The sequence below is a fragment of the Pelecanus crispus genome, chromosome 14 (genome assembly GCF_030463565.1).
Source record: "Pelecanus crispus isolate bPelCri1 chromosome 14, bPelCri1.pri, whole genome shotgun sequence".
In the NCBI taxonomy this organism is placed as follows: Eukaryota; Metazoa; Chordata; class Aves; order Pelecaniformes; family Pelecanidae; genus Pelecanus; species Pelecanus crispus.
Genome location: NC_134656.1, coordinates 7,754,349 through 7,768,285, shown reverse-complemented (window position 1 = coordinate 7,768,285; position 13,937 = coordinate 7,754,349). Strand labels below are relative to the sequence as shown.

General features: G+C 47.3%; 1 protein-coding gene across 1 annotated transcript in view; it reads left to right on the top strand.

Moving 5' to 3' along the window:
* Window positions 1–2,785: 2,785 nt before the first annotated feature.
* Window positions 2,786–13,937, top strand: part of DOK5 (docking protein 5) — a 44,284-nt gene continuing 33,132 nt past the window's right edge. Inside the window, exon 1 of the mRNA XM_075721154.1 lies at window positions 2,786–2,869. Coding sequence (XP_075577269.1) covers window positions 2,804–2,869 — 66 coding nt within the window. The 5' untranslated portion in view covers window positions 2,786–2,803. The remainder of the gene's footprint in view (window positions 2,870–13,937) is intronic.

Below are 13,937 nucleotides of genomic sequence, written 5' to 3'. Positions count from 1 at the left end.
CACATTCTTGGAACATATTGCGCACGTGGGAATTAAAATGGATTTTCTCTTTGAACCATAGCATGTGTAAGGGATTTACGTTGTTCAAAGTAAAAACGTAAGTGGACACTAATATCCTAATTCAGCAAAGAATAAGCACAGGCTTAAATCCACCTTCACTTAGCAAAGCTCTTAGGAATGTGTTTACCTGCAAGAATATGCTAGTGGCTAATGAAATCAGCACTGTGTGTTTACAGGTACTGGAAGGGATTAGAAGAAACATCTAAACTTGTTGAAAAGACATCTGAAGTGGCTCTGTAATTTGTTTCCTGCTACAAATGTCTTTGAAACCAAAATAAGCGCGCTCTGGTTTTTTCTGGGTTTAGAATATACTTGATGCTTCCAGCGTTAGTATTTTTATGGCGCTTGGGATTGTGCAGTATGGTTCTGTGCTGAATGCACACTTCTATACAAGATGAAGCAGGCTGGGGGTCTTTACTTTTTTAGCTTTTGCCCAGCAATGAAATCGAACGAATGGTACTATGGAACTGGTATTAACGGTGTTCTCGGGTCTGTACAATATATTTAACAAAAATACATTACTTGGCAGTTTTGCAGCGAGGAACCTGTGCTTTGTAATAGGCAACTTCTGTGTTGATTTAGGGTCGTATTATCCTAGTGGACGGGCTTGTCTCGGAATATTCTTCTCATTTCTGGCGTACTTTGGTGCATGGGTGTGGAAGTTGTTGTTGTTTCTAGCTGAAGCTGTTCTATTTTATGCATTCTGTAAAATAGCTCAGTGAAAAGGAGAGGGAAGTGTAAAATAATAAAAGTAGACTCTGAGCCAAGGACTGCAGACTTGTCTCCTTCATCCTAAGTGAATTAGCCTTTCAGCTAGAGTCTTACACTCTATCTCTGTAATCCACTCCATCAGTTAATATTTCGTAAAGCCTTGCAAAGCGTAATCACCTCTTCCAGCAAGAGCTGAAAGCACCATGCTGTTACCACAGCAGAGCAACCACCATCATTTCTGGCTGCTCCTAAACTGAAGGAGCTACATATTTGAACCAGAAAGGGCCGGCTTTATCATACGTGAATTTTGTAGTCGTCGCACAACTAAATAAAAACGGGCATCGCTTCCACATCACCCTGCGCTCGGCACAGCTGCGAGGTGCTTCGCTGCCCTGCCTTTCTCCGTGCTGCCCCATTTGTAATTTCCATGGCATGATAATTCTCAAAGTCAAAGTCATCTGTCTGGCTGACCTCCTCAGACTGCCTGTATTTGTGATGCTATTAAAAGACATTACGAAGAGACGAACGGTCCCTCTTTCCAGGACATAGTATTTATAGCGTACCGCTAACAGGTAGCCCATGTAGAGCAAGCGGAGTCAGCAGAGCCCCACTCTCCTGGGCTCCATGCGTACTTGGCAATGTTTGCACGTTCTTGGAAAAGGAGAACTCGGAGGATGCAGAAGGCAACCCCGGGGCCCAGTGCCAGGCAAAGTCTTTCATTACCGCAACCGCGCATTGCCTAGAAAATGCGGCATGTGCTCGTGTGACATTTCCGCGCCATGAAGCGCACCGTAGGCCAGCGGCTCAGGTTGCCCGTCTTCAGAAGGAGCTTCTGGAGCTGGGCCACTTGGCAGGCTTTCAGGCATCCAGAAGACTTTCTGGGAAACCCGCTTTCCCGGGCAAAACCGCAGGGCCGAGCCTCATCGCCTGGCACGGTGGGGCAGGCGGGATTGCTCCCAGCAGACCCACCTGCGGCTGGAGCAAACCGCGCTTGGCACAGCGCGGGGGCACAGCACATTTAGGGGGCTTGGCACAGCGCAGGGGCACAGCGCATTTAGGGGGCTTGGCACAGCGTGGGGGCATAACGCATTTAGGGGGCTTGGCACAGCGCGGGGGCACAGCGCATTTAGGGAGCCGGCAGCAGGACTCCCGGAATGGCCCGTGCTGCTGGGAGCCGGGGGCAGCTGACTCCCGAGCGCGGCGGGGACGGGCGGATGGGGGTGCGGGACGAGCAGGGCGGGGGTGCGGGACTGGGAGGGCGGGGGTGCGGGACGGGCGGGACGGGGCTGCGGGATGGGCAGGACGGGGGTGCGGGGGCGTGGCACGGGGGTGCGGGACGGGGCTGCGGGACGGGCAGGGCGGGGGCGCGGGACGGGGGTGCGGGACGGGGCTGCGGGGCTGCGGGACGGGCAGGACGGGGGTGCGGGACGGGGGTGCGGGACGGGCGGGACGAGGCTGCGGGACGGGCAGGACGGGGGCGCGGGACGGGGGTGCGGGACGGGCGGGACGAGGCTGCGGGACGGGCAGGACGGGGGCGCGGGGGCGCGGGCGCCCCACCCGGGGAGGCTGCGAGGGGCGGGCGCTGCGGGCGGCTCTGCCCGGGGCCGGGGCGCGGGTTGGAGCGGGGCGGTGCGGAGCGGTGCGGGGCGGGTTGGAGCGGGGCGGTGCGGAGCGGGGCGGGGCGGGGCGGTGCGGTGCGGAGCGGGGCGGTGCGGGTTGGAGCGGGACGGTGCAGAGCGGGGCGGGGCGGTGCGGGGCGGTGCGGTGCGGAGCGGGGCGGAGCGGGGCGGTGCGGGTTGGAGCGGGGCGGTGCGGGGCGGGGCGGAGCGGAGCGGGGCGGGGCGGTGCGGAGCGGGGCGGAGCGGGGCGGTGCGGGGCGGGGCGGGGCGGAGCGGGGCGGGGCGGTGCGGAGCGGGGCGGAGCGGGGCGGTGCGGGGCGGGGCGGGGCGGAGCGGGGCGCGGCTCCGGGGCGGCTGCGCGCCGGGCGGGCGGGCTGAGCGGCGCCGGCCGCCGCCAACTTTCCCGGGGAAGGATGGCCTCCAATTTCAACGACATCGTGAAGCAGGGCTACGTGCGCATCCGGAGCAGGCGGCTGGGGGTGAGTGCTGGCCCCCGCCCGGGCTCGCCCGAGGGGCACCTGCCTTTGCGCTTGGCTTTTTTCTATTTTCTTTTTTTTTTCCTTCCCCTCCTTTGTCCTCCTCTTTTCGCAAACTGAGCTCAGTGGGTGTCTCCGCAGGGGAGACACGAAACAAAAAAATTGGGGGGAGGGGGAGAAGAGTAAAGGCACCTAAATGCGCACGTATATATGCATTACATGTATACACGTTTATATATATTTTCTCCCCCTCTCTCCTGTCGGGAGCTGGGGATGCTGCCTGCCCTATGCTGCCTCCACCTCCCGGCTCTGCCCTTCGCACCGAGCTCCCCGCAGCGCCCGGGGCCGGGCGGCCGCCGCCAACTTGGGGCCGGGGCTGCGCGGCTGCCGCGGGGCGGGGCGGGGCGGGGGGCTCCGGCCGGCGGCCGGGCCGGGGGGGGCCGGGGGCGGGAGGTGCCGGTGCCCGCGGGACTGGGGGTCTGGGGTGCGGGGAAGCTTCGGGCAGGGGTGAAGGCTGAGAGCGCTCTGTAGCTGCTGAAGCCCCGGGGGTCCTGGGAGGGGGCTGCTGCGGAGCAGGGCGCTCAGGTGCTGGGTGGGACAGGGGAAGAGCTGGGGGTATATTTAAGGCTTCTAAGTTCATTGCATTGGAGTTGCGCAACATGGAAATCCAAAAAGCTCCCTTTAGCTCCTTGTTTCATTTTTAAACTTATTTTAAGTCTGTTCTTTTACTGCGATGGCACGTTCCTAGTTTGGTGGCGGGTACGAGATCGGCACCAGTGGCAGCGGTTCCCCACAGCACCTTGTTTGGCGTGGGCGCTCTTTGAGCCTGGGCTGTTCCTACCAAGCCTGGGCTGTTCCTACCGAGCCTGGGCTGTTCCTACCGAGCCTGGGCTGCAGGTACCTGCTCCCCCGAGCAAGCTCCCAGAGCCACCCCAGGATGGGACTTGCGTGCTCCTCACCTCCTGCCTGCCTCGCTGAGCCAACGGGGCTTTCGGGGGATGCACGCTGGAGGGAGGCTTTGTGTGTGCTTTAGTTGGTGTATCTGCCTCTCGGGACAGGAAGGTGACTCATTTCTTCTGTTTACTGAGGACCGATGGGTTGGCAATTCTGAATTGTTTGTAGCATGAGTTTTGCATCAAGATTTATTATGGGGGGGTTGTGCACGGTCATCTGAAAGCTTTTGCTGGCTCAGTACAATTATACTTTTGTTCTCTTGTTATATCCATCTTCAATGGCTTCTCTACAGTTTTGGTAACTTGCATCTCCCTGACTTGTTTGGAAACTGAAAAGCGTTGTAAAGTATTCCGGCAGGCATCTCTAAATGGAAGATGCTATTTTTCTTGTACCTGGACTTGCAGGCATAGTTAATTCTTTAAGAATCGCGTGATTCTGTGACAGATGGAGATAACGTCATTATGAGAGAACTTGTAGTAAGTTTGCCAGAATTAGTGTATTATAACTATCCTTTCATTACTGAATACATATTAGTATTCAGTTTGCTCCAGCATAAATGAAGAGTAAGATTAAACTTTAACACATCTTTCCATACCGTAACAGTGAAACCCAGTGGGCATGTGAATAAGGCACATCTAATTCTGAGATAGGTGTAAATTCTGTTAATGCCTGTGCCTTTCCTTTATTAAGGCTTTCCAAAACACTTTGAGGGTGGTGGTGGTGAGGAAGCATTCAGTGCCCTCTCAGTAGATGTGCATTTGACAGCTGAATGCAAAACCAGAAAGAAATGGAGAACGGCACTGAGTCCTTGGAAATGGAACAAATGTTAAATGTTTTCTCTGGAAAGACGGTTTCTTTATTTGATTTCATTCCTTCTAATTCCAAACATTTGTGTCATTATCAATGGCTGGAAAGCGTGACAAGGGTGATGGAAAGTGCTTTTGTGAAGAAATCCAAGCAAAGTCCCAGAGAGTTCCCACGGCCGTAGATTTGTTAAAACGAGGAGTCCCGAGTTTGTTGCCCTGAGCTGCCCTGGCTCTGGGCGTGCTGTCCCAACAGCTCTCCGGTGCTGTGGAGAACATTAGGAGGGAAGCTGGTGGCTGCTGTGATCTGGCTGTCACGGCTTTAGATCTGGTGACGGAGGCCGGTGCTATGGGGCAGTGGTGACCTAGTCAAATCTTGCTGCTCCATTTGTTTGGAAATAAGTAGTTTCAGCAGCAGTAATGCTTTTCTCTCCTTGTAGTTTTCAGTTTAGAGTGTTGGCCCACTACTTAAGAACAGACGATTGAAACATGGCTGAAGATTTCTTCCTGTAACTTGCATTTTCTATAAGCTGCTTAAAAGCCCAGTGCCCTGATTTACAACACCCAAGTAGAAGCGGGTAATTATGATTAACCCGAGTTCTTTAAATGCAGGGCAAGCTGGTGTTGCTTGAGCAGCAGCGCAACTGTCGGCACCCGCTTCTCGGTACGCGGCCCCAGCTAAAACGTGTCCTTCCTCCTTTGTGCCTTTTCCTCCTTGCTGCAGGTGGGTGTGTGCACGGCTGTCCTGGAGCTGGCTGAGCACCTGGGGCTACTGCCTGGCTTTAGGAAGAGCTTGAATTCAGTCTTACTCAGTGACTAATGGGAGCTTGGCTTCTTCAGAGGGGAAGGAACGATGCAAACAGCTTGTTTTCTGGTAGCTGCGTTGGGGAGGGCTGTGGGACACCCACGAGCTGGAGGTGGGAAGGGAAAAAAATACTTTAGACCTTAAAATACTAACTTTCAAAGAATTTTCCCATGCCCTGAAAACGTCAGGAAGGACAAGCCTACTCCAGCCCCATGTAGGACTCCTGTGTAATTGAGAAGGATTTCAATACTGTGTGTGTGGTGAGGTGTAAGTGGAAGTTATTAAAATACGTTCCAATATTATGGTGGCACAGCTGTAATCAGTGCATTGTCTTTTCAGACTGAATTCAGCTCCTGGGTTTTTCTCTGTAACACTATGGTAATTCCATCACCAAGGGAACTGGGAGCAGAGCTTGTATCTACAAATTATCTCAAGAAATGACTTTTCTGAATAACTGGGGTGCAGGTGCTAGATTTGGAAAGAAAGGGGTGCAGAGAAGCAGCTTGCTCAAAAGCAGGCCTCTTTTAACAGAAAAATGACAATTCCGGTAGGCCCTACTTTGTAATTTCAAGATTGAATTTAGGCTAATTAGTTTTGTACCTGGACTGTTTTTGCGCACTTTAAATATGTAAATTTAATTTAATATTATTTAATAGAATAGTTTCCATAGCAACATTTGTATCACATGTGTCTTCTGCAGAGCCAAATATATTCAGGAGAAAGTGCACTCTTCCCGAATCTTTCCATCCTTATAGGGAGAAAAAAATAATTCCCTCAGCCCATGCTCCCCCTCTGTTATGTCATTAGCAGTGACACCGAGGAGGTTGTGTGCTCAAAAACTGCTGACAGTGTAAAAGCACAACCTTCCAGAATAAAACAAACAAACAAACAAAATCAGCTTTGCTCTGTGGGCAGCGCTTCCATCAGTGACCACTGGAACTATGTTTCGGGAAAGAAGATGCTCTGTTGTGCTGAGTGCTTTGGCTTGCAATCTACCTTTCATGTGATTAAGTGCTTTATACCTATATACGAAACGGGGGAGTTGTTTTATGGCCTCTGTACCTAAAAATGCTTTTTTTGTGCTTATGATTTTCAAATAATGTCTTGTTCTGTGATACAGATGTGACCTGTGTGAGGGGGAATATATTATGGGGATGTTTCCTCTCCTTAATGAAAAGGCCAGTTCTTGTGTTTCCATTTTAAGGACAGGTGGATGTGCGCTGCTTGTGAACATACGTGGGCCTTCATTGTAGGTTGGACTGGCTCAACTGAATGTTCAAATAACAATTACAGGAAGAAATTTTTGGAATAGAGGGCCTTCGGTGAGCCTGAAGAGCTTTATAAGGAAAGGGGCGCTTGATAGTCGTCTCCGAGGTGCAGCCAGCCCACCTCTCCTCACGGGATGGGAGGCTCCCAGCAGCGTGTGTTGGTTGCAGTCTAACGCTTTGATTGAACTCCCTGTTGTTAAGGCTTACCTTACCCTTCCTGTGTCCCCACCTAAACTGAGGTTTGCTGGAAGCCACTTTTCAGTTTGAGCAAGGATCATGCAGCACAGAAGCTGGGTATCTTCTACTGCCGCTGCCAAGGTGTAGGCAGGAATAAGTGCTGGAGGCTCGAAGCGAAGGCAGGTGATGTTCCTGAAGCCCGTTCCTTGGGGTGCAGGCAGCAGCGTTGGGAGTGCTGACGGTGTGGCACCAGGAGGGTGCCGGCTGCCCTCCTGCACGCAGGGCTTTGAAGACGATGCTGTTCCCCTTGGAAGACCCTGCGGAGTTTGCAGGCATCTGTCCTGTCCCTGCCTCTTGATGTATGGGAGACTGCTGGAGCAAGATGCCATGGGGTTAGCTGTCAGCCCCTAGTTTCTGGTATGCCAGTTAACACGCTTGGAGTGTCTTGTTGTATTAAGTGGTGAAGTACTGTTAGTGTCAGAGGGAAACAATCTCTTCGATGAACAGCAACTGCCTTGAGCTGTCTGCAGCTAAAAGCAAATCGGTGCTGATCAAACAGAAGTGCCTCAAAGAGCCAGCTGAGATGTGCTTGTGGTGAGCAGAGATGTCTCTGTTAAGGAGTTGTGCATATTCACAGCTATGCAAAGCCTTGTAGAGTCTCGCTTGGTTCTGCACAATGCTTGATTGACTAGAAATCACTGGCTTCCAGAAACATTCCTCTGGCTGGCTTAGAAACTAAGCACCTTCTTCCCGAGAGAGGGTTTGGCTGTGGTGGCTTCCGTGGTGCTGCTTTCCCGGAGGGGTGGAATACCTTTCTGAACGTACCTTAAGAGAGCGCAGATATGACTGCACTCTTTCTCCCAGGCTTTGTCTACTATGAACACATCTGGCTTGTGTGCAAGCATTTCCATTGTATCCCCATTTCTCAGACAGTATTGCTTTTAAACTCACTAATAGAACAAGCATATCAAAATGTGAGCTTCATTCTATATACTGCGATGCTTCATCTGCTGTGGTACAAGGTGGATCAAAGCTCTGCACAGGCAATGTGAGGAGACTGTTACTGAACAATCTTCCAGGAAAAATCCAACAGCAAGGAGAGACAGAATCTTTTAAATTTTTAAGGCTTAAAAATAGATGTGGAGCCATCTATGGTAGTTTGTGCTCTTATGCACTCTTCCCTCTGTCACAAACTTCCCAATGCTGAAGCGATCTTTATCTGTCTTGCTAATAAAGCTCTTAAAATGTCTTTAGTCCGGAAGACTTTTGATATAAGAGGTCTATGCCATAATCCAATATAAATCCAGGTTGAAATAAGGAATGAATTATGGTTAAAAAATTGAATGTACAGTTGTTTGCATATTTATTTCTTTCATTACAAAGCAAAGAAAGTGTAACAGTTGTGATGCTTTCTGCTTCAGCAAACTTCTCTTTAACATTGAAACTATTTCTGTTCCCTGGCTATTCTCAGCATGTTTCAGGTTGTCTGTCTCTTAATTTCACAGTGAAGATGCAAGAATTGGAGCTATAAAACCACTTCGGCTCTCACAAACGTAGAGGTAGCCTTCCCAAGCTTAAATACATGTTTTCACAAGGGGTTCAAGAAAACACCAAAGATCGCATGTATCTAAGAGCAGACTAGGAAATGCTGAAATAATTTGCATATGAAAATTAAGGTGACCTGTATTCTGGAAGAGGATGAAGTTTTTTTCCTGTATAAAAGGCAGGGTTATTAAAATTGGAACAGTGTAGGACAGCATATGCTGCTGAATTAATATACATAGATTACTGTTTCTGCATGACAGAAGCACTTAAAACAAATAGTCCTGGCAATTTGTTGTTTGTTAGAGAAGCCTTACAAAGTATTTATCTTTCTAGAACATACACTGTTGCTATTGCTAACTAGATATGCTGGATGTTTACAACCCAGAAAGACAAACTGCACACTAAAAATAATGTGTGGAACTCTCAAAATTGGACATTATTAACAGGCAGCCTGATTTATTTTATCATTGCCATGATTTTATGAAGGTATTTCCTGCATGTGGAGGTATGGGAGTCTGGTCCACAAGTTTGTATTACTATCAAATTATTACAGGCTATTAAAAACACTCATCTGGGAGGATCCATTGCCTTTAATGGAGCTGTGCTAACAACCAAGTGTCTGTTCCTAAAAATCCAGGTCTCTGCAGAGACTTCTGTATCTGTTTGTCAGAGAATAAAGCTCATGGAGAGGAAGAGAGGAGTAAAGTGGAATTTTTTTACCTAGCAATCTGTTTCTTGTACCTCTGTCTGGCAAAGGAAACGCTGCTAACAGATCTTTGCAGAATCCTGTCTCATGAGGTATCTTCCACTTTGCACTTACGAGGCGAGGCACAGAACTGTTCTTGCAGTCGTATCTGTTTAACAACACTTCTAATTAAATCTGCAGTCTGCACAGCCTGCTCTTGGGGTTGTGTGTAACCCCATCTGTTGGAGGCACCTCCTTGTTATGCAAGGAATGATCAGCCTCATCTGTCTGTTAGAGTGGGTCCTCCACGGAAATTTGGGCTGGATCCAAGAAAAAGATCTGAGCACCCAACGTGAGGGTGAACGGGGTTTTAGCAGCTGAAGCCCAAAAGTGCAATCCTGATAGCACTGGTGTTTGTCCATGGGAGTTTCCTAAGGACACGGAGATCAGCCAGTGGCCTCCAGGGTTGCAGTCATGGCAAGCACCGGGTTGTCCAGCATCTGGTGTGTTCCTGCAGCCCTGCCTGGGGGCTTCCTGTCGCTGTCCTCCGATGGGGCCAGATCTTCCGGGAACAAATGTGTAGAATGGAGTTTTGAACGATGGCTTTCACCACCTTTGTTAAAGATGGATAAACTTCTGCCCATACCTCTAGAAACAAGGTTATTTCAAGAGCTAAAGATGAACTAAGCTCAGTCCAGACCTTTTCCTTCCACCCACTGCTTTTGCAGGGCACTTTCCTGGCCATTCTGGGGAGCATGTGGGTCAGAGGATTCAGCCTTTCCTCCTCAGTGTCCTCGCCCTCCCTGATGGGGCAGCGTAATTTGATTTTTTTGTGCGTCTCCAAATCAACTTGGGCATGATTAAGTGATTTTTCATTACAAGAATGGCGTTATGCAAGTGCTGAATGTTACTGGCGATGTGGCTGCTAAGTAGGACCTGACTTCTTGGAGTGAAGGGAAGGAGAAAAATAAGAATTTGTATTTCTGAAGGCAACTGTGTTGATACCATTGATTCACTGGTGCAAGGGTCACATTAATAGAGTCAAAAAAGTTTGTCTGGTTGCTGTTCTTCTGAACACTGTTTAACACGGATCTGAATCACCAAATTCAGTAAAGTCTTGATCATAGTGAAATCGGGGAAGTAAAAATTAGTAGGTAACTGTAACAGGGTGTCTTCTAAAAGATGTGGCTGCTGGAACTACAACAGTAGACTTGTTCCCTCTTTAGTATTAACCTTGTTAAGGACAGAAACTAGATCTGTGCGTGTCACTTTTCTTTGCTTGATGGGTCTGACTAGCTCAAAAACTCTTAATCACGTCAGTGTGAAGGAATGTGGTGTAAGTGGTGTCCTCCAATGCAGAACTAGGGCTCTGCTTGCCAGCCCCATCACAGGAATTTGTAATAGTTTAGTCTTCAGTTTGTGGCAGAGGAGGGAGCTAACTTCTTCACAACTTTGTAACCAGTTGCTTGTTTCTAGGAAATGCTTGCCTAAGTGCAGTAATGTGTGCAGTACTTAGATATTTCTGGAATGATTTGAAAATTATGAAAAATCATTCTTAGGTTTCTGGACTGCTTCTTACTTTGATTAGTGCTTTACCTACAATAATAAAGAATTTTTTTTATTTAGAAAATAAGTGGAATAATTCACCTAAAATTAGGAGGATGTTAATCTTTTGTATTAGAGTATTGCATGAGAATTTATGTGTTGGACAGTGCTCATAAACTAGATTTAAGTGTGAAAATACAATTTGTGCTATAGACTGTTCCTCAGAAAGTACAGCATTAATGCTTACTGCATACAGTTGCTTTAGGACTAGATGGGAAAACTGATTCATGCTTAGAAGTTTGGAAAAACTTTTGTCTAAAGTTTTGGACTTATCCACTTCAGCCTTTTTTTTTTTTTAAAACAAACAAACAAACAAAAAAACTTCAGCAGAAATTTTTGACTGTCAAAAGCTGAAAAGAGATGAAGCTCTCAGGGTTTTTTGTTCTTGATTTTAATTAAACTGACTTCTGTAGAAACTTCATTGAGAAGATTGGTGTTGAACGTTTAAAATGACATGTACTTTTACAAGTTTTGCATAGCACTGTTTCTGTGAAACCCTGTGGGAGGAGAGGTAAAATGGGGGAGAGACAATCTGCAGGACTAGAACCATATGGTTAAAGAGATTGGTGCTTGAATAAGCATGCCAGAAAGTTAATATGGGGATTTTAGAGTATGAGCTGTGAAAACTGGAAACAAGAATGATGTAAGGCGGGGGGTTGGAAGGAGAAGGAAGAGTTGTCTGCCTGTATCTACATTTGAAGCAGCTTTATTAATCAAACTCTAGTGTTCAGCTATACAGCTCCTTTCAGTCTGGAAGCACTGAGACAGAAAAAAACTGAACAGATTTCTTATGTACCAATGTCAACCTGCAAGATATTAAGCCCATTGGATATTCATATTTTTAGAAAACTCTTAAATAAGGTGTTGGAACATATTCACAGATACTAAGATTTTTTTTTACTGCTTGGAACTTGTCAGTGGCAGCAGGGATAGGATCCAGGACATTGCTTAGGAAGTTTGAGCTTTTATTCTTGAGCTGATAAGGGGAGGAATACCAGTAAATGTCATTCAAGACGGAATGCAGCTCCATCTGGCTGCTGGCACTGGGTCTGTCAGCCCATGAGCAAGTCCCCTTTGGATTTCCTCTGGCACGGAGTTAATGGCATTCGAGTCCAAGTCAGTAGGTGCCTTGATGGGGTTATCTCTGGAATTGAAGCAAAGATCCTCGAAGCAAAGCAAGTTGAGTTGGAGAAAAGTGAGCAGTGCTTGTCATTCGGGAGCTGCTCACCTTGCACGATCTGTAGAGGACCAGGGTGCTTAGCGCTGTATTCAGGATGAGGTAAAAGAAGGGTTTGCAAGTCACATGGAGGAATTACATTTTGTTTCTTCTCTTAAGGTATCTTAATTTTTTCCTTGTGAAAACAGGACGGAGAAGCAAGGGTCTGATACCTTTCCCATGGCCCCCCACTTCTCATCACACCGCTTTTCTTATCTGAGTTTCATTTTGGGGCAGCATCTGAGTTTGGTTTGGGTATCACTCATAGCCCAAGCTATGATTCTAAACTGAGCTGGGAAATCTGGAGGTTTGCATATCTTAAAAATAGGCAAATCTGATCTTCAGGATTGTGTGGAGAGAAACAAAAGAGAGCCTAATTTGGTTCCAAAAAAAACCCCACCAAAATCCCCAAAACCAAGCCTAAAACGGTTCCAATTTTTCTCCAAGAGGTAGAAGATGGGAGATTATGCAGATCATGATTTGGAGTATGAAATTCCTGGTTTGATGGTGGCCCTTTTTAGGAACAGGAACAGCTTTTCTTGTGCTTTCCAGCATATGTTTTCTGCTAAATTACCTTCCACGTTCTTCTTTGGAAGATGGGCTTAGTTTGTTAAGCGAAACAATGAGACTCCAAATCTGCCTTTTTTCATAAACTGAGTTAACTAGTAAACAAGTGGTTCTTACCCATTTGCTATCTTGTTTTAAAGATGGAGTTTTCATTTTAACAAGTCTAATGCAAACCTGACCAGAACACCCTTTTTCTTCTGCTTTTATCTCGAACACTTCCCCCATGTTCTGCCAGTTGTGGGTCCCGGTTCTGCGTTTTCACTCTTTGCTCTGCCTTTGTTAGCAAAGGTCTGTACGGTTGCTGGAGGTGACCGCACTAGCTGCTCTGCATACGAAAGGATATGCCAAGAACGATTGTAAAGGCAGTGAAAGGAAAAGAAAACCCAATTATAAGCAGGTGAAATTTAGTCGTCTGTGGCTTTGATGCCTTTTCATCATCAATTCGTTACGCAGTGTGAAGGTGATTCTCCTGCTGGGGTATATGGGCATTATCCTGAAGTTAGATCAGTGATAAATTAACATTTTGCGGTGTTTGTGGAAACACTTGAAAGAAACTAACAGATGTAAGGTCTGCACCTGAGACTGACATCTTAATTTGACATTTGTGTAGTTTTAGGTATACCATGGAAGTTGATGGACTGTTCCTATTATCTTCTTGTCCGACTTCATCAAGTGCTGTCAGAAATACCAGTGAAAGTTCAAGCTATTGGAATGAATAGTGGGTTTTTCCCACTTTACTGAAAATAATGTAATTTGTTTCGATTCAGAATATCAATACGGTAAAAGCCATTGGTATTTCTCCCCAGTAACATTAATGTAGGAGATTAAGTTGTCCCTTTACTTACCAAGTAATGTTTATCTGGGGAACTATCAATGCCCTATGGTAGGCAAAGGAAAAATTCCTCTTAATGCTCTCCCTAATGTCTCCACACCAGTGAGGATGGATGTTAGCTGATTGTACTGAATTAACTGCATACGACTGAGTGGCATACTCTTGGCACAGTGCTTATGGTAAAATACAAGTGGCTATTCTCTGTTAAATGAAGTAGTGCAAATGAAGGCAGTATTCTGCTAAGCGTTCCTAGACATTTTTTATGCAGCAGTCAGACTTTCTTGAGGGTGGAGTCTACCTAAATATGAATGAACTCTTGAACTCTTTCTTTAATTAGTACTACACAGCTGGGACATGAGAAATTAATAGAAGTTGGGTTTGTCCATTTGAACTAATGTGTAGATTAGCCCAAGCTAGTGCAAGAGGACTGCAAGAGCCAGTGGAAAGCTGAAGTCTACCAGGGAAATACTGGCTCTGGGATCCCCGTTTTAATCTGTGTTTCTTTAAGTCAGTATTAGTCCATCCCCCCAACCCAAAACAAAAGAAAAAAAAAACCCAATAAACAAACAAAACCCTACCCCTCAGCCTCAGTTACACTTTTACTAGAAAACTGT